This window comes from Falco rusticolus, chromosome 3 (genome assembly GCF_015220075.1).
Source record: "Falco rusticolus isolate bFalRus1 chromosome 3, bFalRus1.pri, whole genome shotgun sequence".
NCBI classification, from domain to species: domain Eukaryota; kingdom Metazoa; phylum Chordata; class Aves; order Falconiformes; family Falconidae; genus Falco; species Falco rusticolus.
Window position 1 is genome coordinate 110,122,146 of NC_051189.1, and position 23,757 is coordinate 110,145,902.

General features: G+C 41.6%; 1 protein-coding gene across 5 annotated transcripts in view; it reads right to left on the minus strand.

Annotated features, from left to right (window-relative positions):
* Positions 1-23,757, minus strand: part of UBR4 (ubiquitin protein ligase E3 component n-recognin 4) — a 79,261-nt gene that overhangs the window by 51,069 nt on the left and 4,435 nt on the right. For all 5 annotated transcript variants that reach the window (XM_037380589.1, XM_037380593.1, XM_037380592.1 and 2 more), the window contains exons 3-43: positions 22,982-23,085; positions 22,197-22,326; positions 21,960-22,099; positions 21,501-21,603; positions 20,838-20,979; positions 20,558-20,682; positions 19,720-19,844; positions 19,421-19,480; positions 19,106-19,296; positions 18,761-18,860; positions 18,534-18,671; positions 17,909-18,026; positions 17,291-17,478; positions 16,568-16,727; positions 16,350-16,435; positions 15,202-15,371; positions 14,249-14,531; positions 13,515-13,647; positions 13,021-13,100; positions 12,259-12,387; positions 11,622-11,804; positions 11,273-11,395; positions 10,954-11,183; positions 10,185-10,309; positions 9,497-9,594; positions 9,206-9,363; positions 8,290-8,499; positions 7,170-7,271; positions 6,175-6,275; positions 5,781-5,979; positions 5,358-5,546; positions 4,939-5,002; positions 4,557-4,748; positions 4,063-4,133; positions 3,788-3,935; positions 3,017-3,244; positions 2,624-2,794; positions 2,339-2,521; positions 1,897-2,055; positions 1,164-1,316; positions 649-876 (exon numbers count right to left, since the gene is read on the minus strand). In XM_037380589.1, coding sequence (XP_037236486.1) covers positions 649-876; positions 1,164-1,316; positions 1,897-2,055; positions 2,339-2,521; positions 2,624-2,794; positions 3,017-3,244; positions 3,788-3,935; positions 4,063-4,133; positions 4,557-4,748; positions 4,939-5,002; positions 5,358-5,546; positions 5,781-5,979; positions 6,175-6,275; positions 7,170-7,271; positions 8,290-8,499; positions 9,206-9,363; positions 9,497-9,594; positions 10,185-10,309; positions 10,954-11,183; positions 11,273-11,395; positions 11,622-11,804; positions 12,259-12,387; positions 13,021-13,100; positions 13,515-13,647; positions 14,249-14,531; positions 15,202-15,371; positions 16,350-16,435; positions 16,568-16,727; positions 17,291-17,478; positions 17,909-18,026; positions 18,534-18,671; positions 18,761-18,860; positions 19,106-19,296; positions 19,421-19,480; positions 19,720-19,844; positions 20,558-20,682; positions 20,838-20,979; positions 21,501-21,603; positions 21,960-22,099; positions 22,197-22,326; positions 22,982-23,085 — 6,020 coding nt within the window. The remainder of the gene's footprint in view (positions 1-648; positions 877-1,163; positions 1,317-1,896; positions 2,056-2,338; positions 2,522-2,623; positions 2,795-3,016; positions 3,245-3,787; positions 3,936-4,062; positions 4,134-4,556; positions 4,749-4,938; positions 5,003-5,357; positions 5,547-5,780; positions 5,980-6,174; positions 6,276-7,169; positions 7,272-8,289; positions 8,500-9,205; positions 9,364-9,496; positions 9,595-10,184; positions 10,310-10,953; positions 11,184-11,272; positions 11,396-11,621; positions 11,805-12,258; positions 12,388-13,020; positions 13,101-13,514; positions 13,648-14,248; positions 14,532-15,201; positions 15,372-16,349; positions 16,436-16,567; positions 16,728-17,290; positions 17,479-17,908; positions 18,027-18,533; positions 18,672-18,760; positions 18,861-19,105; positions 19,297-19,420; positions 19,481-19,719; positions 19,845-20,557; positions 20,683-20,837; positions 20,980-21,500; positions 21,604-21,959; positions 22,100-22,196; positions 22,327-22,981; positions 23,086-23,757) is intronic.

The following is a 23,757-nucleotide window of genomic DNA, read 5'->3' on the forward strand; positions in this document are numbered from 1 at the left end:
CATAGCCAAAGGCTGTAGGTAGCCCTCAGCTACCACATCTGTGTGCTTGAATGTTGTATGGCAATCTCACATGCAGCGCTCCCCAAGTTCCCAGCTCATAAAAGAGCTTTCCTGAGGGCCTGCTTCTCATCTCTTCCCCCATTTTGGAGCAGGCTGGAGTAAAAAGACTGAATGAAAGGGGGACAGCTTTTAAAAGCCGCCCCCCAAGACTACAGAGCTGCTGTTGACCAGCAACAAAGGCTCACTCCACCTCTACAGCCCCAGCAATGGTCAGGAACTTTATCCATTGTGGTTACTGCACCTTTGGAGTACCTCGCTCCAAGAACAGCACTGCTCTGCAGCCACCTCCCTGCTGAGAAATCCTGCTGGGCATAACTTCAGAGCCAGCCACGGAAAACATGCTCCATTTTCTAGATGAAAGGATCAAGGGGTTTAATTTTTACCCCCACCCCTTTTCACTGCAAGGATGTTTCTCTCTTTAGAGGAATGGCAAGCTCATTGATCTAGATCAGGGGGCTTAAAAGGAAAGGGGGCGGAAAAAAAAAAAAAAAGAAAAAAAAAGGAAACTTCTGTGTTCAAATATAAGGCACAAGCAAGAGAGAGAAAGCCACTGCAGCCCATGCTACAAGAAAGGCAAGACACCAGTACCTTTAGGTCCTCATGATTGACTTCAAGCACGTTGGTGACATAGAACGGTCCATGCTGGGCACTGCTCGCCTCTTCCATGAGCTGCGTATAGATGTACCCAGCCGAGGACATGATCACTATGATGTTCTTCCCCTCTTCGTTGAAAAGGAAAGTGACATCCCTGATTTTGGAACTTGGCAGAAGGAAATAGAAAGTTGGACTCAAGGCATCGACAGAGAGATCGTAAATCTGTGGGAAGAATCAAGGAAATAACTTCCATGATACAAACCAGTGCAAATGGACAAGAGTTGAGACAATAGGTTGAGATTTAGATGTTACAGTTCATTTTTTTGCTTTTTGGGTTCTTTGGGTTTTGCTTCTTCTTACGACAACAGTAGCCAAACACCACAATTTTGTATTTCCAATTAATTTCTAACCAAGAATATGATCACATTCTTCCACATGCAACTCTGCCAAGATCCAGACTCTAATGTCTGAAAGAAGACCTCTCATCAACAGCTGATGACCAAACGTACCTTCACAAAGTCGGCAGTCACAATAGCAAGCTCTGTTTGAGAGCCTGGCAGCCACACAGCTTTAATGATGAAATTTCCAGTGGCTAGTTGGGGATGAAGTACCAAATGATCAGAGACTGATCCCGAGCTGCTGAATGTTAACACGTGGCAGTCCTGCAGTAATGAAAAAAATTGGTCAAATATTAGAACAAAGCATTTATAAATATTTCAAGCCAAGAACAGAGTTAAAAGCTAGCATTCCTCTTAGTGCCAATAATAATTCAGAGAGGAAGAATCTAAAATTCCTGCAGGTAAGGTGAATGACGTGGAAATTTGTAAAGAAAACAAACCCAAACCACAGAGTCCAGCTGTTTCTTAGCTAAATATCAGATCTGTGAATTCGGCACTGGGAAAGCTGAACCTAAATTGGGGAGAATACAAAAAAACCGTCCTTGCTACAAAGCACTTGTTACGGAGTAGTTCTAACACACCAAGTTTCACATGACTAAACCTTCACTCCTGTCATAAATTTGGCCTAAATACAATAAGTAGTACTATTTTGAGACACTGTCTCATTTATTATATTATTCATATAGGTCCTGCTCCTTTTACTTCATATATCTAGTAGGAAAGTGATTCATCAACTAAAATTAGTGACAGACCTTTGGAGCCAGCTCTGCGCTAGCTCCTCAGAGGACAGACAGACACCTGGTTTTGAGCTGATGTTTCTAGCTGCCTGGAAAAGGGCACTTACTTTCAGGCCACACACAGCTAGGTAGTCCTCCTTGCAGGGATTTCCAGTTAGGCTCAGCACAGTAAATGGAACGGGTGCAGAAGCAAGGCGAGTAAGGGTCAATTTTCTTTTGCTGGAGTCTGCTTGTTTCAGCAATGCTGAGAGCTGAAGGACTGTAATCTGCAGAACAAAAGGAACTCAAGTTACCCATGTTTACAACCGAGGGGAAAAAGGCATTTCAATTTCAGCTCTATGACTGTGTGGCCACAGTTTTCACTGTTTCTGCTGCAAGATTTCTTTTCTCTAAGGAATGAGAGGTATTTCTAAGCTACACAATACTTTACAGATGATCCAGATCTCAGGACAGGCAGAACAAATCGTATCCTGCTTGTTTTTCAGTGCTCTAAGGCCAGTTTCGTTTTCCTTTACAATCCAGAATTCTCTAAAGAGTTAGAGAACTCACCTTGCCCTTTTCATGACTCACAGCCAGGTGCTGCCGACGGCCGTGCGGGGACGACAGCACACACATTGCCACCCGCCTCAGCACATGAGCACTGATCAGCTGCCGGATCGTCTGGCCCTGGTCACCGCTGTAGTTCATGCGGACGTTCTCAAAAGCACCTTCTTGAGAGCCCAGAGTCGGGACCTGTGTCATTATGAAAAGCATACAAAAGCCTATCACTGAAATTTTTCTGTTTAAAAGTGATCCCACCTGTCCCATCATCTAATCGCTCCTTTAGTATCATACCATCAACTGATCTGTCATTTCTACTGACTTGTCCAAAGTATGTAGCTCATTGAGAGCTTGCTGTGCACGACTGCTGCTCCCCATGGCCGAAGCTTGCTGGAAGTTTATCTGAATGGCATCCATCAGGAAATTCAGCATCTCCAGCACCAAAGGTGCAAAGGAGAAGTTGGCCTGCAAGAAATAAATAAGGCAAGTGAAGCACAAGATGCTCTTGCTGGCAGTCTTCATAAAAGCTGCATGTCAACTGCTTTTTAAAGCTGGACACCACTTTTATGATCCCTCTTATCAGAAAGAGCAGCACAAAAATCAAGCAACTTGGCAGATAACCAACACTGTTTGACCCTCATCCTCATCTTAAACCATCTTCTTTTAACAGCTAGCTGATAATCATACCTGGGACTGCAATTCCTCTCGACAGCCCTCAACATTTCTACACAGGCTGCTCTTCTTGGGTTTTTCTTCATCAGGACCCTTCCCCTCACTGATGGTGACCTTTGCTTTCTCTGCAGGAGAGGTGCTTGCATGTCGAATGACACTCTCGGGCACTCTGGGCTCACTCTGGAAGGCGGATTCTTTCATGGTAGAACTCATACCACTGCTGGGAGTTCTCTTCACCAAAGCCTGGGAATGATACCGTAATGCTAAAAGCCCAAACCAGACTCAATTTTACCACTGATAAAATGAATACAGGTTGTAACAGCAGCAAGATTAATGTAATTTTTAAGAAACAGAGTGCAATTCTCTTAGATTGCAATCTTAAAGAAATAACACAACAGTATCCTACGTGCCACTCTCCACCCAAGTATTAGAAAAATGTTCATATCTAAGATAAAGTTGCTTTGCTTGCTGCTAGTGGAAAACATGGGAGAAGGTGGTATCTGAATGCTGCGTAGCTTAAAATAACTTGCAAATTCTGTCGGGCTAACTGGAATCCAAGTAGTCACTAGGACAAAGATTTGAAAATGCACTTATTTGGTGCAAAAAAAGGTAAATTGCCAGGCAAGCTGTAAATTAAGAGGAGTCATCATAAAGCCAAGGCCTTCAAGTCTTTGTACTCTTACACACTCGTATCAAAAGGTAACTTATTGCAGAACAGAAACCTCTGCAAAAGACTTTAAAAACTGAAGAAACCACAGCTTGTAAGTTGATTTAAAGACACTTTACCAGGCAACTGCCATCTTCCTTGGCTCCACAGTCACAGAAGAATGATCCGTATTTGGCATAAGAAATCTCATGATCCTTGTGACAAACTTTAGCACAAACTGTGCAAACACCAACCCCATCAACCATCTTGCAAGTGTGACAGTGATACCTGCACAAAATAAGCCAGAGGAGTTATAAAATACAATGCCTCAGTAAGGCCCACAGCTGCATTTGTTTCCCTCTCAGTGGCCAGAAATATCAGGCTGAAATTGCAAACACAAATTTGAGATTCTTACCAATGCTGATTCATGAATTCCTTCTGTGTGATCGTGAAGGTACAGAGTTTATTACAAAGAGAATCTTCATCCTATCAAGAAGAAAGTTATTTTGGAAAGGTGTCACAACTGCAGCTACAGCAAAGGCACAGGGTACAGAATACACTCCTCAGACAACAAATGCACATTTTAAGAATAGCAAGTTTTAGGATCACTTCACTAAAAGGCAGCAGTTGGTATCAAACCACATGGAAAGAGGAGATGGTAACATTTTAAAGCAACACAAAAGAGTGAATGTAAGAAAAACAGTAAGAAAAAATATATATTGGGGAGACAAATTTTAAAGCATGCATTAACGACAGAATTCTCTTCCAGATCTGACAGCTAGGGTTCCTCACTCAGTCCCACATTAGGAATAAACAACAACAATAGAAATCTTGATTTATAACCTGAGTAATTCTGATTTGAAAGCTGCAAAATAAATCATCTCATTTGCAGCATTAACTATTGCCTACCGAATCTTCAGCTTGAGAGTCCTCCTCTTCCACTGCCAACTCTTCCACCCAGTCTGAATCCACCTCAATCGCCCGTTCCTCTCCATCAACAGAAAGATGACTTGGTCCTTGGCCACTGGTCTGGCTCAGTGCATTAGTCACATCGGCCAGGTAAGAGACAATATGGCATGTGCACTCCAAGATAGTCACATGCTATAAAGTAGACATGAATGAAAATGAGAGACAATATTTAGATCCCACAATAGCTGCTGTAAGGCAAGAAAGCAGAACGGTCCCCCAACCAAATTGCTTTAAAACTCCCACTATGAAACCAAAACAGGACAGCTGATACAGCTGAGGCCTGAGATTCATTCCTGCAAGTTAAGCACGTCACATGTCTTACCTTCCCTTGCATGACATTTGCATTCATTTTTTCTACCACATTCTTCTGAGACAGGTATTTCTTGCTGTAACACAAACCAGTGGAGAAGATCATTACAGTCTGGGAGGTATATAATCAGTTCTGACAAATAGCCTGAAGCATTCAGTTTGCTTTGGATTAACCACAAGAAATGTATAAATGCAGTAATTAAACCATCATGTATGGAAAAGGCAAAGAAAACACAGGGTAATTCTTAATGGGCGGACAGAGATCAGCCTCTCTAAGACACTTTACATTCTGAAAAAAAACAACCCTAAGAAACGTTTCAGTTAACATGAACATCTGTCCCCAGATTACCAGGAATTTTTTTTTTTTTTTAAAAAAAATAATCAGTCTAAGTGATGCAAACGAACAAACAGCAGTACACAGTTCTCTCTTACCATCTGCCTAGCCAATCAACAGCAGCACCATGAAGCTGGAGGTGTCCTGCACCTTGTCCTGCACTAGCCAAAGTTGCCATCACGACCATCAGTTCAGGAAAGCCTGTGCCATCACCATTGGCCAACATTTCTGTTGCCATTGGTATTAGAGTACTCAGTAGAACAGTGCAGACTCCTTCTCCGACTTGGCTAATCAAAAAGGAGAAAGTTTCAGACAGGTACGTCACCCAGTGAAATACCACTAAGCCCCACACCGCAAGAGCACTGTCACAGCAATGCCTTCAGGGCAAACTGCCACACCCCCCATCACTTCATTTGAAAACTGACAACAAGAAACCACCAGCAACTCGCAAGCAATCTGCACATCTAGAGAACAACAGAAATGAACAGCACACAAAAGAAACTACAAAGGTTGTGCTTTACCTGTTTTCCCGAACAATGTAAGTTGTCAAGAGTTGCAGCAGCTGCCTGTTCTCTTGCACAACGTCCAGCTGGTCCGAGTCTTTGGGTGGGGACATGGTCATCCTGGTTAACCAGGCCTGGAGACGTACAGGTTCCACACAAGCCAGCTGAGCCAAAGAGCCACAAAGTCGCAACAGGCTGGGGTTGGGACTCTTCTCAGCTGGAGGAGAAAGTTACTAGTGAGTGACAGATGCTACAACAAACATGTTTGAAGATGGCTTTCCATTAAAAGCGTGAAGCTGTCATTCCACTTCCTCTTACAGCTGTTCTTTCAAGTATCTTCATATCATAGTCTAATACAAGAACAGTATGAAGGGGACAAAGGCAGGACAGAAGAGATTCAACAATTACTTACTCAGCTGGAAGAGCTTGGTGAAGAATTTTAGCACCCTGTTGCAGAACTTCGCTGAGAGGTTTTCATTGGCTGTCGCCATCATGATCTGGACCAATTCTCCACTATATGGAGAGGAGGAATTGTCAGCTTTGTAAAAGATGACCCATCCCTTTTTTCCACCTGCACTTGTACCTGCCCTCACACTTAAGACTGGCAATAGTTTGTATTAGCATCACTCGGCATCCAGGCCACAGCAATTGCTTTCAAACAAACAGCCCTTAGCTTAGACTAAACCTTGTAGATCTCACGAGCTCCTGAAGAGCATATCAGTATTCTCCACGTATCAAGTCACAAACAGGCTTGTACTGGTTTCCAAACCAAAATTCTATGTTTTCTTGCCTATTTTTCCCTTCCATGTTAACACAGAACAGCCACTAGACTGCTTTTGAACTGTTAAACAAGTAGAGAGAAAAACCAGACAAAGGCTGGATTTCCAACACACAAAACCTTTCCTCCAGTTCACCCTCATATCTCTTCAGAACATTTGTTTTTGTGCTATGCCGTTTCCATCACAATTTGCCTTCATAATTCTAAGTCAGGCCAACACCCCACCTCCACCCTTAAAAACATCAACCTATAGCCCCAAGGAAGCACTGAGAGAACTTGGGATTTTGCAGCTTGATCTGTACTTGATCTAACAGCCCTACAGACCAGCATCTCTCAAAAATATCCTTATAATGCCTTTGATAAAACAATCATCTTGCAGGATTCCCCACTGATGATCACTGTGAGGGCTCGGTGAATATTTTACTTGGAGTGACAAAGACCTAGGTCCTCTCCCACACAGAAAGTCTTTTCACACTCCCCTGCACTGCTTGAAGGGCATCTTCTCTTTACACAGTTCCGTATTTTCCTGTGCAAAGGCATTAAAGTCACATAGGTATTGACAGTGGCAAGCTAAGAGAAAAAGGAAGAGAAATAAAGTTCCTAGGCTACAACTTCCAGGATGACTTCACCTTTCTGAAAAGAATTCCTCCATGGCTTTTCGGGCCTGGCTGCTCTCCAGTTGTTTCTCCAGATGCTGCAAACATTCTTCCAAGATGGACTCATCCAGGCCACTAAGGATCAAAAGATGCATATTAAGAATACAGAAGAGCAATTTAAACTACTTAATCCTAAGAGCTGAGAAGTGACCAGTTTTGCTAATTCTAATAAACTGTCTACTAACTGAAAGCAGCTCTCCTTCCAAGAGACAGGAGAAAAACAGTTGATGAACAATCATACATAAACAACAAATCCACCAGGTGTTCAGAAAAAAGTGGCACATGATGCTGTAAGGCAAGTTACACAGGAACCTATAATAATCTAGACCTTTCAGACTCCTCACATTATAAATTCCTATAAATGGCTGCTCTTTTTACACTTCAAGTCTCTTTTAGTGTTACTCCTTCCCATTCTCTCCTGCTCTCATCCCCACTCCACAACACACTCTGCAAGTAAAATCCAATTACATTTACATTCTCTACCAGAAGGCACAGTAGATCTCCCTCTGAATACCTTCCATCCAGAGGGGATCAGTATTAAAAAGATGCAACATCATCATGCCTAATGGTTTTATGTTTCAGATGGGTAGAATCCACATCTGCACATCAAGCTTATTCCCTCCATACACTCAGTGAGTCAGGGGTGGGAAGCACAAATCTGGCTAGTTTGCTATGATAAAGCAGGGATTAACCATCCTTAGAAACAGCAAGAAGAGAGACAAAGGAATATAAAGCGAGTTAGGTCGGCATCTTCAGCTTTGATTTTGTGCTTGTATTTACATAATTTTCTATTTGCCGAAATAAAAAAAACTATCCAGATACATCCATGCTCCATTCAGAGTTACAAGAGATGATGAAAATCCACGCTGCCTTAACAGCAGCGCTGAAAATTCTAACAAGAATAAAAAAAAAATCTCATCTTTTTAGTCCACAGATCTAGAACCCTTCCACAGATAAAAATAAGCCGATTTTTTGCTTTTCTGTCGTGCTGGTTTTGAACAGCACATCTTGACACTGATGTTTGAACATACTGTAGTAATTCTTTGTATACAGCTTTCTTGGAGGAGAACTGCAAGCCACACAGCCCCGTTACCTGTTCGGATCAGAGTGATGGGCCAGGATGTTATAACATCCTGTGATCAATTTCTCATAAACACGTGCCAGGAATTCATCTGATTCTGCAGGGCCCAGGATCCTTTCTAGGGAGTTGCTGCTTATTTCTGCCACACTCTCTGTGCTGGTCTCCAAAAGGAGGGGCAATAGGGAATGAATCACCTGTGGTGGGTTCAAGTCATCCGACCAGCTTGAAAAGAAAAGCCAACAAGTTAATTCTCTGCATGATGTATCAGAGAACATTCTTACCAGATAACTCCTAAGTGACACAAGTAAGGCACAAGTCTGGATGGAAATCAGTGATAAAACCCTTTTTAGAAAGCTGGAATAAATACACTGGCACAGCAATTTTCCCCTCAGAAAAAACAGTCCTCATCTGGAAAACTCTACATGTGTCATTGTTGCATATACAGTTACAACATTTTCCTACCAGACAGTCCTGCTGTGGCATAGTACAGCTTTTGGACTTGTCTGCAGCGTCAATAACTATTTTTTTGTTTCAGAATATCTTAGAGTAAGTCCCTGGAAAAAAAATTTCTTCCATTTCACTTTTATTATGCTTTGAAAATGTCACACAAGTGAGTAACAAAACACAAGTGAGTTAATTAGATCCATATTGTCTCAGTTCAGATCCCAATTTCTTCAAGTCCCTATTCAACAAAAAGGACTACAGGTCTCTCTCTCAGAGTTTGTCTTTTAGAGATGCCAGATCAAGACAGAAAGGCTATCTTTCATTCATTTACTATTTAGAACTGTAAACCAAAAGCTCTGTTAAAGCCTTACTTCAACATACAGCGCCAGTTCACCAAGTGTTCCGCCCGAACAGCCTGGTGAAGACGGACACTCAGAAGAGCAGACATATAGAGCAAAAAAGCGATATAAACCCTGTCACTTACACAATGAGATCCCCAGTGAGTCTGACCAGGGAGAGCAGGGTGTGCTTTAAGGAAGCTGCAAGAGGTAGACTTTGGCTGCAGAGAGTACCAAGGTGGGCGGCCTGAACCGCACTGATGTAGCTTTCGGAGGGGATCGTGTCATTCGCAAAGGCGTTGCGCTACGGATTGAGACACACACAGGCGCACAAATCAGAGCCCTTTACCTTTAACAGAAAGACATACTGCCTGCCCCTTGCCAGCAAGTTATGGAGTTAAGATCACACCCAGGTCAATCCACGAGGCTGGACTCACCCACGAGCCAATGTTTGGAAACTCATTGGTATGAATGTTGTTCCACGATTCACATAAAGTCTGCACAGCTGATGGCAAGTTCTGAACAAGTGTTGGACCTGCAATTAATACATAATCATAAGTCACTGAGTAATTTCACGGGTCCTATAGACAACTGCAATGCTTCTATAACACTCTTTAAAACTGAATTATTAAGACACAACTGTAGCTAAATTCTGCTAAAAAAACCCTGAGCTGTAATTCTGTTAAAGGCTAGTTCCATGCTTTTCTACAAGTCAGAATCATCCCTAGAAGTTTGCAAGAGCCTTCACAGCTTCTTTCACTTAATTAAAACAGAAAACACGGCAAAAATATTAATTCGCAGCAGCCTTCCAACATACCAACATTTCATAATTCTCTTTACTACGCCATGCCACCAGAGCTATAATATATTATGGTTATAAAAGCATTTCAATACTCCAGATAAGTCCACAAGATAGTTACTTTCAAGGTTTGCCCAACTTTTTCAGTTGTTAGGATACTAAAAGGGAAAGACTTCCTAGTCTGCTGCTGCCTGGATAGCGCACTATTTGAACAAAGCGACTGCGAACACATTAGCCAGCACAGAGCTTTGAAATGAAACGTTGGCAGCATTGTAGAAAGCTTCACCTATACAGAGAAGGAAATCTGAACTATCCAGCACCCTCACCTAGGGTATTAGACTTGCAACGGCTGGATCCAATGGCCAGGACAGCAGCATAACCTCGTAGCTTCTCTTCAGAGGGTTTGTTCTCAGTGGAGCCCTCTTCGGAGAGACTCCGTAGCAAGTAAGATCTGCGTTCAGGGTGGAAAGGATTTATTTCAGGAAACAGCTCTCCATTTCAGAACCAAGGGTGTCAATACAGCGACAGATAAGCAAGCAAAGTTCTGAAGTTCTGCCCTATACTTTCTGTTATACCACTAAGGGAGTTCTGGGTTTTTATCTCCTCTAAGCTACTTACCAGGAAAAACACCCACTCAAAAGAAAAAGCTGATTTACTTTTGCTTTCTTCTACATGGGCTCTAACGAGAGTTTAGAAGACTTCAGACTCTTAATGTAAGAATTAAACCCCTTCTGTGATGGTCTGACAGTCTCAATATTATCTCAGTGAAATAACCTTAAGTAGCACTATCCGAGAGAGTGGTGAGAATAGGTTTCATCTTTGGATGAAAAGCTGATTTTGCAAGCTTGCAAAAAGCCTTGAAATATCAGACAAGGATGCTACTTAGAAACAACAACTTCACATACATGGCTTGAGAAGCTACTTTTTATTCTTCTTTTAAAACAACAGACACTCTAGAGGATGCAAGTTAGAGTAATTATACTGGACTACAAAAAAAAAGGCACCTATGTCTAAGAAAACAACAAACAAAATGCAAAGAAAGTCCTACGCACAGAAGAAAATTGTATTCCTCCTAGCAATCTGAAAGGACTGTACCTGGTAAACGTAGCATACGTGTCAATAAGCTGTAGAGTAGCAGGCAGGAGGTTCTTGGTTATCTCTGAAGACTTCTGCGGATCAGTTTCTGCAGCTAGCTTAGAAAAGTGCTCATCTAAAGAAACCTGAATCTTGGAAATTGCAGCATCAAGGGTGTAAATGGATTGTAAACTGGGAACTTCGTGCAGTTGGAGAATAGTTGTGCAATCAACACCACAGAAAGAAGATATCTTAAAATACAAAGGGATGGAACAATAAGTGCAAATCATTCCATGAAAAGAGAAGCTCTGCATGTGCAATTGCATTCACCCCCCCTTACCTGTCGAGCAAAGTATTCTTCTGTTATTTCTACATCGTACTTCACTGAGCTGCACTTGCTGGAGGCCAATTCAATGAGAGAAGCAGCATGGTCAGCTTTCATGCCCTGCTTGGTAAGGTGATCCTATAGATGCCAAAAGAAGCCCTGTCACACTTCAAAAGTGCTCTACCATTAACCACTCTGACAATTAACAGGCTAGAACACTTTAGAAAACACGGACACAAGTTCCCAATTTTCACCATCATGCCCACATAACAAGTCCCACGTGCAGTCAGCATGGAAGAACAAGAGACTGACATTCTTACTCTCAACAACATTACAAAACACCCCTATAAATATGAGGCTTTACCTTAATCCATGTGACATAAGATGGGATTCGCAGCCGGGAAGACCAGCGCAATGTGTGTAAAATATCACATTCACTCATCTCTGGTGTGTTCATAGCCAACTGATTCATGTAGGTTTTGGACGGAGGCAAAATCCCTAGTATCCGCCATAATATCAGGAAGTAGTATTGAAGTGCACAGGCTTCCTAAACAAAAGTACAGTTGGACAAATTAGTAAACAAAGTTTCAATTATTACAGCTAGTGAAATTATCTTATCAGAAACTCTCGACTCCTGTACATGGGCCAAATCAGACGAACGCATACTAGACTGAGTTTCTGTCATATTATACAACACGTTAAGCAACGAAGAGGAGTTAGAAAAGAAAAAGGAAAGAGCACACAATTATTTTCTTCTTGGTCATGTTCTAGCCAGACCTCCTGGAACTACCAGGGACATACAGCAAGTCTAAAACACGTGATGGATTAAAAACTCATGAGATGTACCGCCACCATAAACACTACTAATAGCTGTGGGATTTTTAAGTTCCCCGTTACTCCAACCACTGCCCAAAATACTTTTAAGTACTTTGCTTGAAAATACAAAGTTTGAAAACTTGTTATTCCTCAACACAGACAACATTACAGCAACACTGCCTTACCAGTGCAGTGACATTTTTGTTCTCTTTTCTCCTAAGTGTATCAAACTGTGATCCAGCTGCAAGTAATGAAGTCAGGGCTGTGTAAAGCTCATCATACTTCGTAGTCCTAGAGAAAAGGACCTCACAAACCTGCAAGAGATGACAAGTCAGGATCTTTGCTTTGCAAATTGCACAGCTCTGCATTTATATACAGCCAAGCTCTTCTCTAAAGTATTCAGAATACCCACAGACCAAAAGTATGCAAAATAAAACTTCAGGAAGTTAGTTCTGTCTGTTTTTTCTCTCCCCAGTTGGAGTACCACTGAACTGGTTATGAGGAAGCATGGATGAAGCAAGCCCACAATCTTGATGACAGTAAATTTAGTGAGGAAACAAAACCCAGAAAGAACATGGAGCAAAATGATGAGGAAGCAACTCCAATGCCATGTGTCTTAGTTTAAGATGTTTCAGCAGCACAGAAAAACAAGCGTGGCCGTGACAGGGCCCTCTTGTCACAGCACACATATTTGAATCACAAGCATTACTACAAGCAGTCCAACACATCTTCACAGCCTTTGCATACTGACTTCTCTGACACGCAATTAGGCGCAAAAAGGAATGCCGTATTGTCTTATCCAGCCACTACTCTCCACTTAGTGAAAAATTTCTGCTCTTTCTGCTTCATCAAGTCTTTCCTTCTTGTCTGTTTTCCCTGGCTCTTGTCAAAACAACGTGGCTTTCTGAAGGCTTACAGAAAGGTCTTTAAAACAGAAATCCCAATACCATGCTATCTAGACGGTTCAGATCATCTTCAGAAGCTTCTAGAGATAGGATGCAGTAGAACCTGGGTTGTAGAACTGCATCTGGAACATCAGGACAGAAAAAAAAACGTTCAAAGTGACAGTTTTAATTAGGTAGTATTGTATTATTCTCTCTCCTCCACCCCCATAACCTTTCACATTTTAAGTCCACTACCAGATTCTACTAAGCTAACTCCGTGATGCATTATAAGTGCTCTAGCCTATACTATATGCAGCAAAGGTTCTCCTACTCCTACAATCCTGACACAATAAATACATACTTATTTTTAATTTCTTGTAGCATACTCCTACATGACAGTAATTTTATTTAATAAAACTCGTCTTGCATTATTACATGCAGTTTCACCTGTTGTAACTGTGCCCATTAAAAGTAGGAAAAGCTGTCCACACCAGGGCTCTCTGTTATTTGTAAAAGCATATCTTGGAATAAAAAACTCCTTAGGTTTTCTTTCCTACCTGATGAACAGTGTTTGGTCCAGTTTTCTTCCACTTCTTTAAATCCATGATAAAGCGGGACTGACGTTCGTCTGCTACTATCCTGGGATCCACTCACCCAGCCAATGGGTGGAGTCAGCAAATTATACTGCACCTAAGTTAAAACAAACAAAAAAGCACCCATGACATCCTCGTCATTAAGGGACAGGGGGGAAGAATACCACCACCGTAAAGAACCATAAAATACTCTGTTGCTAAATCATTCCCAGCCTCTGAGGGAAGCCCTGGAACCTATCTGGTGATTTTTATTCTAGAGTGAGCAGTTTAAATCAACAGTCACGCTTCCAACAACTGAAAAAGCTATGCACAAAACATGAGTATCGCACTAATGAGAACAGTGCCAAAAACCTCAACAGTGAAAAGCTAAAGCATGGTATACCAGGTATTAGCAAAACAGTGCCTAAATACCCAAATAGTCAAGATTTTGAAAGATAAGGCGAGACATACGTTCTGTCCTTACCAGGATTTATTAGGACAGTAGTTACACCAGGAATTTACACTCAAGCTGAACCTGCTGCTAGGAATCAGCAGCTGTAGTTAATCATGCATTGTAACTCCAAGGTCTTCTAACACCACCAAAACCGATTTACTCACAAAAAGGCCATGAAGAGACCAGAACACACCAAATAATTGCTTGTTACAGACTTCTGCTGGGTGACCAATTAAATATCCAGAACATGATAGCAAAATCTTACCTGTTCAAATAGGTACATGGGGGCCTTGGAATACTGATGGAGCAGGTAGTCGAAGACCAAGAGCAGGCGTGCCACAATAAGGGGCACAGAACCTTGCTGGGTATCCATGTTCACTGTCAGCTCCACAATTGTCTGGATACAGAGCATCATGATAGATCTGCGACCCCTCTCAGAGAAATTGTGAAAAATAAGCAGCAGCAGCTGGAGATGTTCAACATTCAGATCTTCTGTGTCACTGGGAAGAGTCCCCTGCAAGGCATTTTGCTTCAGTGTGCCAACAAACCTGACAACAGGAGAGAGAGTTTATAAAGTTTACTTTTCTCCTTGCTTAGATGCCTCTTTAAAACCTCTTTAACTAGAGTTTAGAGAAAGATCTTCATAATTATATTTTTCTGTTTGTTCTTCTAATACTGTCAATTTCACAAATTATTCACTGCTTACATACTGGAATGAGACCACGCGAACAGTAAAACCTACAGAAACTCCATTAGCACCAAATACATTTGATGAAAAATATGAACAATCATTCGAAGGGAGAAAGAGAGACGCAAAGCTGTTGCCACTGGAAAGGCTGTCCACTACAGCTTTCAGTCAGCTAAACCCTATCACAGACTTGCACATTCAGGTAACGGAGGAGAGGAAAAACCTTGGCACCATCGTACCAGAAACCTGCTGAAATAAGACATTTGCCTTCCCTTTTTAAAAATGGCATTTTGACATTGTAAGTAATTCAGCCTCCACCCACTTAAATCCTGAATCTAGGTTTCATTTACACGCTTAGATGAAGGACTCCAGCAACACTGGATTGACCTTCTGCTCCTCCAAACATCACACACCATCACCGCTCAGAGAACGCAGACACGCTTGTTACACTGGTCTCAGAGAATTTTCACTTGACAGAAAATTAGAGGTAAGATATGACTGGCTTTCACCTTAACATAAAATTACCTCACCTTTCCCAAACTTTAAGGCATTCTGGAACGTCAGGATCTCCCTGGGCAGTGGCTTTATGCTGCCAAATCAGGAGAAGTCGTGAGAGCACCGACAAACTTTGAGGATGGATGTAGAGAGGCCATGGACCTTCAGAAAAAGGGGCAACTCCCAGCTGCTGGAGGAGTGTGTTCTGCAACAAAACAGAGACTTTTTGAAAAAAGGCAAGTCTGTCCAGTGCTCTAATTAAAAGCATGATCTGAACATACAGGTGACAATAAACACCAGGGCTCCCAGAGCTCGTAAGGGTGCACACAGCAGTTTCTCTATCTGAAATATACAGCATGGCTATGGAGGGACACTTATGCTGCCACTTTGCCACCTAAAACACAACAAACTTTCAACTTCAATGCCAATGCAGAAAAAATGACATTAATGAGCTCTACCCATTTACTGCAACATCGCAGCAGGAGAGATTATACTACCACGTTCAGTAACTAAGAATTTGGAAGATGACCGCTTTGATCACAGTAATGCTTGCTTCTTTTCAAATATAGTAAAAAGGCAGATTTCTGAAAAGCCCAACTGCTTAAAAAACCACCAAAGTATTTCAAATACAGTACAAAACACTCAACAAAAAGTACAGGGATTGAATTCACTGATTGGTAAGCAGATTTATAACCTCTACTTATAGTGCTAAGTCGGGTCAGCCCACAACCTAGCAAAGAAACCTAGAGGCTACAAAGTTAGTACATGAAAGCAAAAGGATTATTTTTTTTCCTCTCCTGAGAGAATTCCAAGGCCTTTTGGCATCAGTCCTGACAGCAAAGCAAATATGCAGGAATGCCTCTCGATAAAACGCATGGACAACCCTCCAAAACAAAATAAACAAACTCATTTCCTTTTCAGCTTTCATCACCTTCAAAGTTCAGTGGATTAATTTGAACTCTAGACATTAAGTTACGCCCTGCAGGACATTTAGTACTGGATGACTGCAAAGCTCATCCAACTCATTGGATCCAAAATATTCCAAGATCTGTTTGCAAAAGAATATACTCTAGGGCCAAACGGAATCATCAACCCACTGCTCAAAGTGCAGAGAATCCACAAAGAGACATTAACAGACAACAACATTTCTTCATTTTATTTACACATTCAATCACAGACTTACCTGCAACGCAGGGGACTGAAGATCTGAGGTCACTAAGGAATGGTTGAAGTGATACAGTGCAGCAGCAAACTCCTCATCTGATGTGCCTGTAAGACAGGAATCAAGCAATTGACTACTGTTGCTCTCCTACATTTACAATTTCCACATGAAACTAAGAAAATGTACTCCTAGAAATCCTAAAGTCTATGTTCTCGAACAGAAAATTTCTGCTCACTCACCCTTAAGCCCGTCCTTATCCACTTCTTTGATGATGCTAGCCAGCGTAGCCATGTGTTGCTCCGAAAGAGACACACTCAGGTAGTTGCGAATGAAGTTATTCCTTGAGTTCAGCATAGAAGTAGTGATAAAGTTCAAAATGTTTGAAGCTAGGCTCAGAAACTGAAAAGAAAAAGAGGAAACACTACAGAAGCAACAAAAGCACGTTAAACATATACTAAACCACGAGCAAAATAAATCAAGTCCCGTAACTCCACCCCAGCAGTGGAGTACAGGTTTACTTGTCACAAGTCAGCTCGCTGAACTCTGTTCTATATCATGACCAATTTTAGAATTCTCTGAAAAGGTTGCACATCTCTAACTTCTCAACTGCAGTATTTATTTTTGTCTTTACCCGACGGAGTTGGAGCTAAAAGCATTCCATCAGCGAGTCAGTTCTGCCCTCGTTTTCCCTCTCCCTGTTTAACCCAAATAGATACTATCTTCAGTCTTTGCCTCCTTGGCAGTAACAAATACCGTGACATTCCACCTGACAGAAGAGTAGAGAAAACATCTTTCTTCAAAGTCAAGACAATCACTGATGCTCAAATAGCAATGTACTTAAAATACATTGTCAATGTTAAAAAAACATTTATCATGCTGTCTGTCAACACTGCTAGCCACTAACAGGTAAACAACGCTCCAGCACATCAGTTACTTCATGAAGCCCCAAGACCTTCCCATACCAACTCGGGATCTTTGCGGCTGGCCAGGATATTCCCATTCTCTCCTGCAGTCTGTTTGTTTGGGCTTTTTACTCTAGGCGAGCTCTCCAGAGGTGGTGGAGGCGGCGGCGGCGGCGGGGCCACTTTCTCTTTGCTCGGAGAGATTGTCTCTTCAAACCATTGCCCAAGGATTGGTTCACTGTCGTCATCTAACACAGGCGTCAGGAAAAACAAAAGCATACTATTATAAGCAAATACCTTACACAAACCACTCAGCTTAGAAAAGGCCTGAAAAAGAGTTTCAGTGAGCAGAGTTAAGGTGTTTGCTATCATCATTCTTCCTTTCCAAATCACAAGGCCAAGCACTTCTACAGAAGTCTAAGCAGGAATTTACAAGAAGAAATTATTTCCACTCTCCTCTTAAGCAAATACTGCCTCAATTCCAGCCACTCAGGCTTCAGTTTACATAAAAGAGTACAGTCAGCATTACTTCTGCCAAACAGATCTTCCAAACTTCATATTTTCAGCATTACATGTCATTCCAGCCCAAGAAGGCAACAGCCCAGTAGCCAGGTTTCCACTAAATCTGAAAGACAGCGTAAAATCCTGACTTAAGTTGCTTGCTGCAAACTCCATTACCTTGGCTGCTGTCCTCCTCAGTGCTGCTAAAATCATCCTCATAGTAAGTATTAGAATCAGTGGAGGCACTTGCGTCACTGCTCATAGAGCCTTTCCTCTGACGCTGCAAGACACAAGCCTTAGAGGAACAGCAGAACAAGTTAAATTTTAGGATTACGAAAGATAAGAATTTGAAAACAAAGAGTAACTTCCAAAAGCATTTTAAGTTTTCTTCTAGCAAATTTGTCTCAACTAATTTATTAACAGGTTTTCAAGGCTTCTCCCCCTTAGGTTACATTAAACATTACATAGGATGGCTGAAAACAAATAATCTATTCCAAGCCTGTAAGCAACACTTCAAGTAACAGCTTCGACAGAAAAGCATCCATTTGGAATACAGCCTTTTCACCTTCTCACTAAACTCACCAACGCCACTGAGCTCACAGAAAACTTTTATGAGAACAAGTCTGTCAAATTTACATCTCTGAAAAGAGGAAAGGGAGAGACCACCAGCAACAGCTTCTAAAAGAATTCTAAATTCTTCTTAGCACAGTCACAGTTTGTAAAGTGAGAATTTTCCAGGCAGATGACACTTAGTAGCAGTGGCTCAGCTACAGAAGTTCTCTAGCTGTATGGCAGTTCCTACCTTTCTGTAGGAAGTAGATAGCAAAGTCAGCAGCAAATTAGTGAGTGGCACAGAGTCTATCAGCCGCTGAATTCTCTGGATGGATGTGCTCTGAGCCATGATATCCAGCACTGCTGGTGGACCATCACTCTCCCAGCCCTGGAGGACAGCATTGAAAAGAGAATTTAAAGTGTTTTCCAGTGGAGAAGGCAAAATGTTTTGCAAGAACATACATGCTACTTACACACCTTGTGCAATGCCTCCACTTGCAGATCTTGAAAGAGGGATGACAGCAATTTGATAGCATGATTTGCTAGCACTACTGACAGGACACCAAACCCTTGATGTCTACAGAAACAAAAAAGACACAATGTAATTTCAAGGGGGAAATAAAAAAATATATATGTTGAGTGAAATGACTGCTTGGCTAAACTGAAGATGACTTCTCTTCTTTCCAAGAATCAAGACTTGAATTATAAATTATAAATATAAAGAGATAATATTTCAAGAGACCAACAAAACTCCATAGTAGAGGCTTGCTGGGCATGGTTAGATACACGGACTGTGAGTACTGCAGGGGGGTATTTACATACCCTTTGCCAGGTCCTAGTTTGGGAGACCCAACGCCCTCCTTAGTACGAGCAATAATGTCTCTGACGCGAAGAGCAGCCAATGGATCTTTCTCCTTCCCCTTATCAGCCAAGGCCGTGGGGCTGAGGTTCAAGATGAGGAAGAGGCTGTTCAGCAAACACCAAGCCCCGAGCAGCTGGAAGTTCTGATAATGCTATCATGCCAGAAGTGAAGGGGAAGGCAGGGAAAGCACCAAAAAGAGAAAATAATGTCAATCTAAATGCCAAAATACACCAGCACAAAAACAGTGAAAAAGCTTCTTGAGATGCAAATCTTACCTCACCCCCTGCACGGCGTGAATTGCTGATGGCTTGTCCAATCATTTCATAGATTTCAAGCTGCAAATAAATCCAAAACCATGGTGATGTTTAAGCGCTCCACTGGGCAATAATAAAAATAAAAACTCCAAATACAATTGTGTTTTGCCCTCTACAATTAGCCACCTCATTACTTCCTTTATCAGCCAGTCTAATACCTAGAAATACTAGGTAAGTATTGCAATCCAAATAAATACAAATTCTACGCACCCCACTTGCTGAGAATGAAAACTAATAAACACGCTCTCTCCTCTACTTACACATTTCTGTACAATAGTAGCAGCATCATTTTCATAATCTTCTTCTTTGGAACTTGTTGACCCAGTTCGTACCTGTTGAGTGCTACCTACATGTAGGATGGCCATGCAAGTTGCCACACTCACACCTGATCGAAAACAAGTGGAGGTAACATTCTGATTAAGAGCCAATCTCAGGACTCAATGCTCCTACTTAGCACATTAAAACAAACAGTAGCAAACATGCCCGTAAACTTGAGGGAGTGGGGAATACTCAGAGTAACAGCTGACTGATTAATTTTTTTTCCTGAATTACTCTCAAAAGAGGAAATTTTTTCCCACAAAACCACATGAGAACAATTACAGGAGGAAATGCTTTACCATTTAATTCAATACCATTTTCAAGGCAATCTTTATACTTCACTGCCATTATCTCTTTAAAATCTTACCCATACCAATTAAACATTGGGGATTCTGGAGTATTTAAACCACTCCTGGGAAACAAGGTTGATTTGGGTCTATAACCAATTAAGTAGAAGCCATAAGCACTGCAAAAATATATTACGCTATGAACGTAAAAAAAAAAAAAGAGCAGAAATTACAGGCTATTAAGATGTTGAATCAGTCAGTCTTTCTCTCAGACACCGACAAGAATCTTTGCAGAACATAACAGAAATTCAGCGTCACTGTAACGACTTTCCTATTAACCCAGTCACCATACCACGCAGTATGCTGCATAGCTTTCAAATTCATAAGAAATAAAGGTTACTTGTGGGCTGAGCCTCAAACATTCAGGTAACAAAGCAAAACAAAAGCAAGAGCAACTTAAAAGTTCCAAAACAAATACAGAAAATCCATTCACCTGCATAGAGACAGCTGAGAGCAAGAACAGTCACATCTTGGAGACGCGTGGGAGTCAGGGGCTCCAATACAGGCAGAGACAGAGTATCCAGTGCCATGGTCACATCTATTACCAGCGAATGAAATCTATAGTAAGTAACGACATATGTTAAGGTTCAGCAATGCAAAGTACACATCAGACAGCTCACAAGAGCAGCATAATAACTGATACTGCATAGCCAGCACAGTTATTTTCTGTCACCGTACCCTGCATCTACCGAAGAGCAGCGACAGACACTTACCCGTTGCGAACAGCAGTGGCATCTGCCACCGTGGCTGGCATAATAAAAAATGAGTTGGCCGACACTGCATCCTGAAATCGATTTATGTATCGCAAAAAATAGGGGAGGTTCAGGCACACTCTCAGCAGTTTTTCAGAGCCACCTACCAAAATATTTAAAAGTAGTGTTATTTTTACTGCTCAGTGGGAGAGCTTCTATGCAGAACAGATGTAACGGTCATTAATAATTGACTTAATTACTCTATGTGGTGACAAAATATCATCCTAGATGAGGTAACAGGATGAAGACTAGTTTACAACACAGAGACCAGATGGTGAAGTTTTCAGCCAGTACTCATAACGGCTGTCACAACGCTCTGTGTGCATGTTACAGGGCACAACAGGTCTAACTCACACCTGCTCAATAATCCATCCCATAAGGTTTTTTACATTGCCTGCCTTACTTACCACCCCAAAACACAGCAACTGCACACAACTATACTGAGCTCATCTCCTCCGCAATGAAGAAAATACCTTACAGCCACAACCTCCCTTGGCAGCATCAGCACGCAATGAGTGAATCCTTTAGGTCAGAAAGTTGCTTCCCATTCTGTAAGGCCTTACACTGCAGAGACATTTGCTCGAGCACTTTTTCCCCCCCTGAGGCCAGAAAGCTGATTCTCACCAAGTTCTTGCAGGCTGGCTACATTCTGAGCAATGAATATGCTTTTTGTCTTCGCTGCAGAGGTTTGATCTGTGGAAGCTTGATCCTCATTCTCTCCTTCCACCTAAAAGCAAGCACATACTATATATATTACAGAAGCATTAAAAATACACAGTGTTGCAGTAAGTCTCAACGCCGCAGGCGAGGAGTATCAGCAGCAGAACTCAAAAATGCTACGAATATCACTGAGCACGAGCTTCCATTAGGCAACAAACTACTTTTGCCAATACATTGCAAACAGCGGCTCGTCGTTTGCCATTCATCAACATGCAAGTAGGATTTAAACACTTAAGAAAAGGGTTTCTTACACGTGTATTAAAAACCTGCTGCTTACTGCCCTCTGTTCTTCCCGGCACCCATGTTATTAACGCTAAAATTCAGGCTGCTTTTTTCAGCCTTATTCTAGGGCTGTTTGTTTACCTGTGTCTCTGGCGTGCTAGATGGTGATGACGAGACTCTAGGGTTAAAGACTGATGTCAGCTGATTGAGGAAGTTCATCTGTACTTCTTTCTGTCTTAGTTCTGGGCTCACCGGGGAGGCCAGCTCCTTCTGGTCCTCTACTGCAGGGCAAAGAGCACATCACCATTTCATACATCAAACCCACAGTGTTTTCTACACGTAATCAAGTGTTGCAGTAATCTAAATTAAAACACCTACCATCAGAGAGGGTTTTGACAGTCTGAGGCAGCTTGGCTGATTTCATCATTGCTGTGAAGGTAATGATTTCAGTTCGATCGAGGCGGCTGCAGCCTGTGCACAGTCCCTTTATCAGCAGAATGAGGTGTTTCTACAAGGAAAAAGACATCAAGTACAATTTAAACTCTCTTCATTCCAATTATTCCTCCATATAGTTTATTGCAAGCAGCTGCATTGAGAGTACTGCAACTTCAACTAGTAAGGCTACTGCAACATCTCAAATCCACTCTGATCTCATACCAAAGATTGTGACTGCTTACTAACTGCAGTAATTCAGGTCACTAACTGTCCCATGTGCCTGTTAGGGAAAAGCATCTGGAAAAGCTCTCCCTCCTATGACTCACTAAGGCTTAATGTAGCTTCAGGTAGGGCTGGCTTTATGTGAACACTTCTCACATGCCTTTCCTCTTTTAAGATTCAAGCTTTTAAGATCTATGCTTTCCCAGAAGACTGAAATACAACTGGGGAAGAATCCAGCTTTAAAAACTCAATACAAAACCAGACTGTAGGAAATTGCAAGAGAATCAACCAAGGCTTCAGGTCACCTTTATTTCAGCTTGCTCACAAGCCAGAATTCTGAGAAAAGAATGCAGAGGGAAGATTCAGCAGGTACCAGTTTGTACTGACATGTTTTAAGAATTTAATTAATTTTGCTTTATGCAACATTAGAGGAAATATTTCTGAATTAGAGGCCAAAGTCCATTTCCACATTCAGGCTCACCCACTTGGTCAATATCTGTGCTCACCTGTGAAACAGCACATGCTTCATCTGGGTTCTCAAGACGCAGCAGTGAGAATTCAATCAGGACTTTACAAGCAGCTGCCACTGACTGCAATTGGTTTCTTGGTACTGAAAAAAGCAGACGCTTGCACTCAGTACAAGTTTTAAAACAGTTCAGCATAATATGTTCTTAACTCTTTCAATAAAGCAGATTGCTATGCAACAGAAATTGAACTCATTAAAATGTAATCCAAGAAATGTCAGTAAAGCAAGGATGATACTTTCTACCCAGACAAGGTAATTTAGATAGATAAAATGGCTTCCCCAGCAGCATCACTGAATACTGACAGAAGCACTAAAGAACATGAAACAAGTTGACCAAACCCGCTTTTTTGCTGAAATTGCTAAATTATGTCTGCTAAAATAATACAGCGTATTTTGAGTCACAATGTTTCTATCATTAATTCCAACATCATAACACAACTCCTAAAGAATAATCTAAAAGTTCTCAAAACGGATTTAAACACTTCATTTGACCAAAAATTATTTTCCCTAAATGAAGTCAGGCCAATGAGCAAGCAACCAAAAAGTCAACACTGTCCAGTACTTGGTGGCCAAATACTCCTATCAACAAGCTTCCCCCTTCCATCTGCAAGGACATTTCACCAGTATAAAAGCTAACAACGCTGGCCTCACGCGCTCTGTCCTGAAGTCTAATTCAGAAAGAAGGCTCGAAACAAACACCAAAAGGACAATAGTCCTGGTTTACTTTTACTATATCCTAGTTGTAACTCAAGAGCA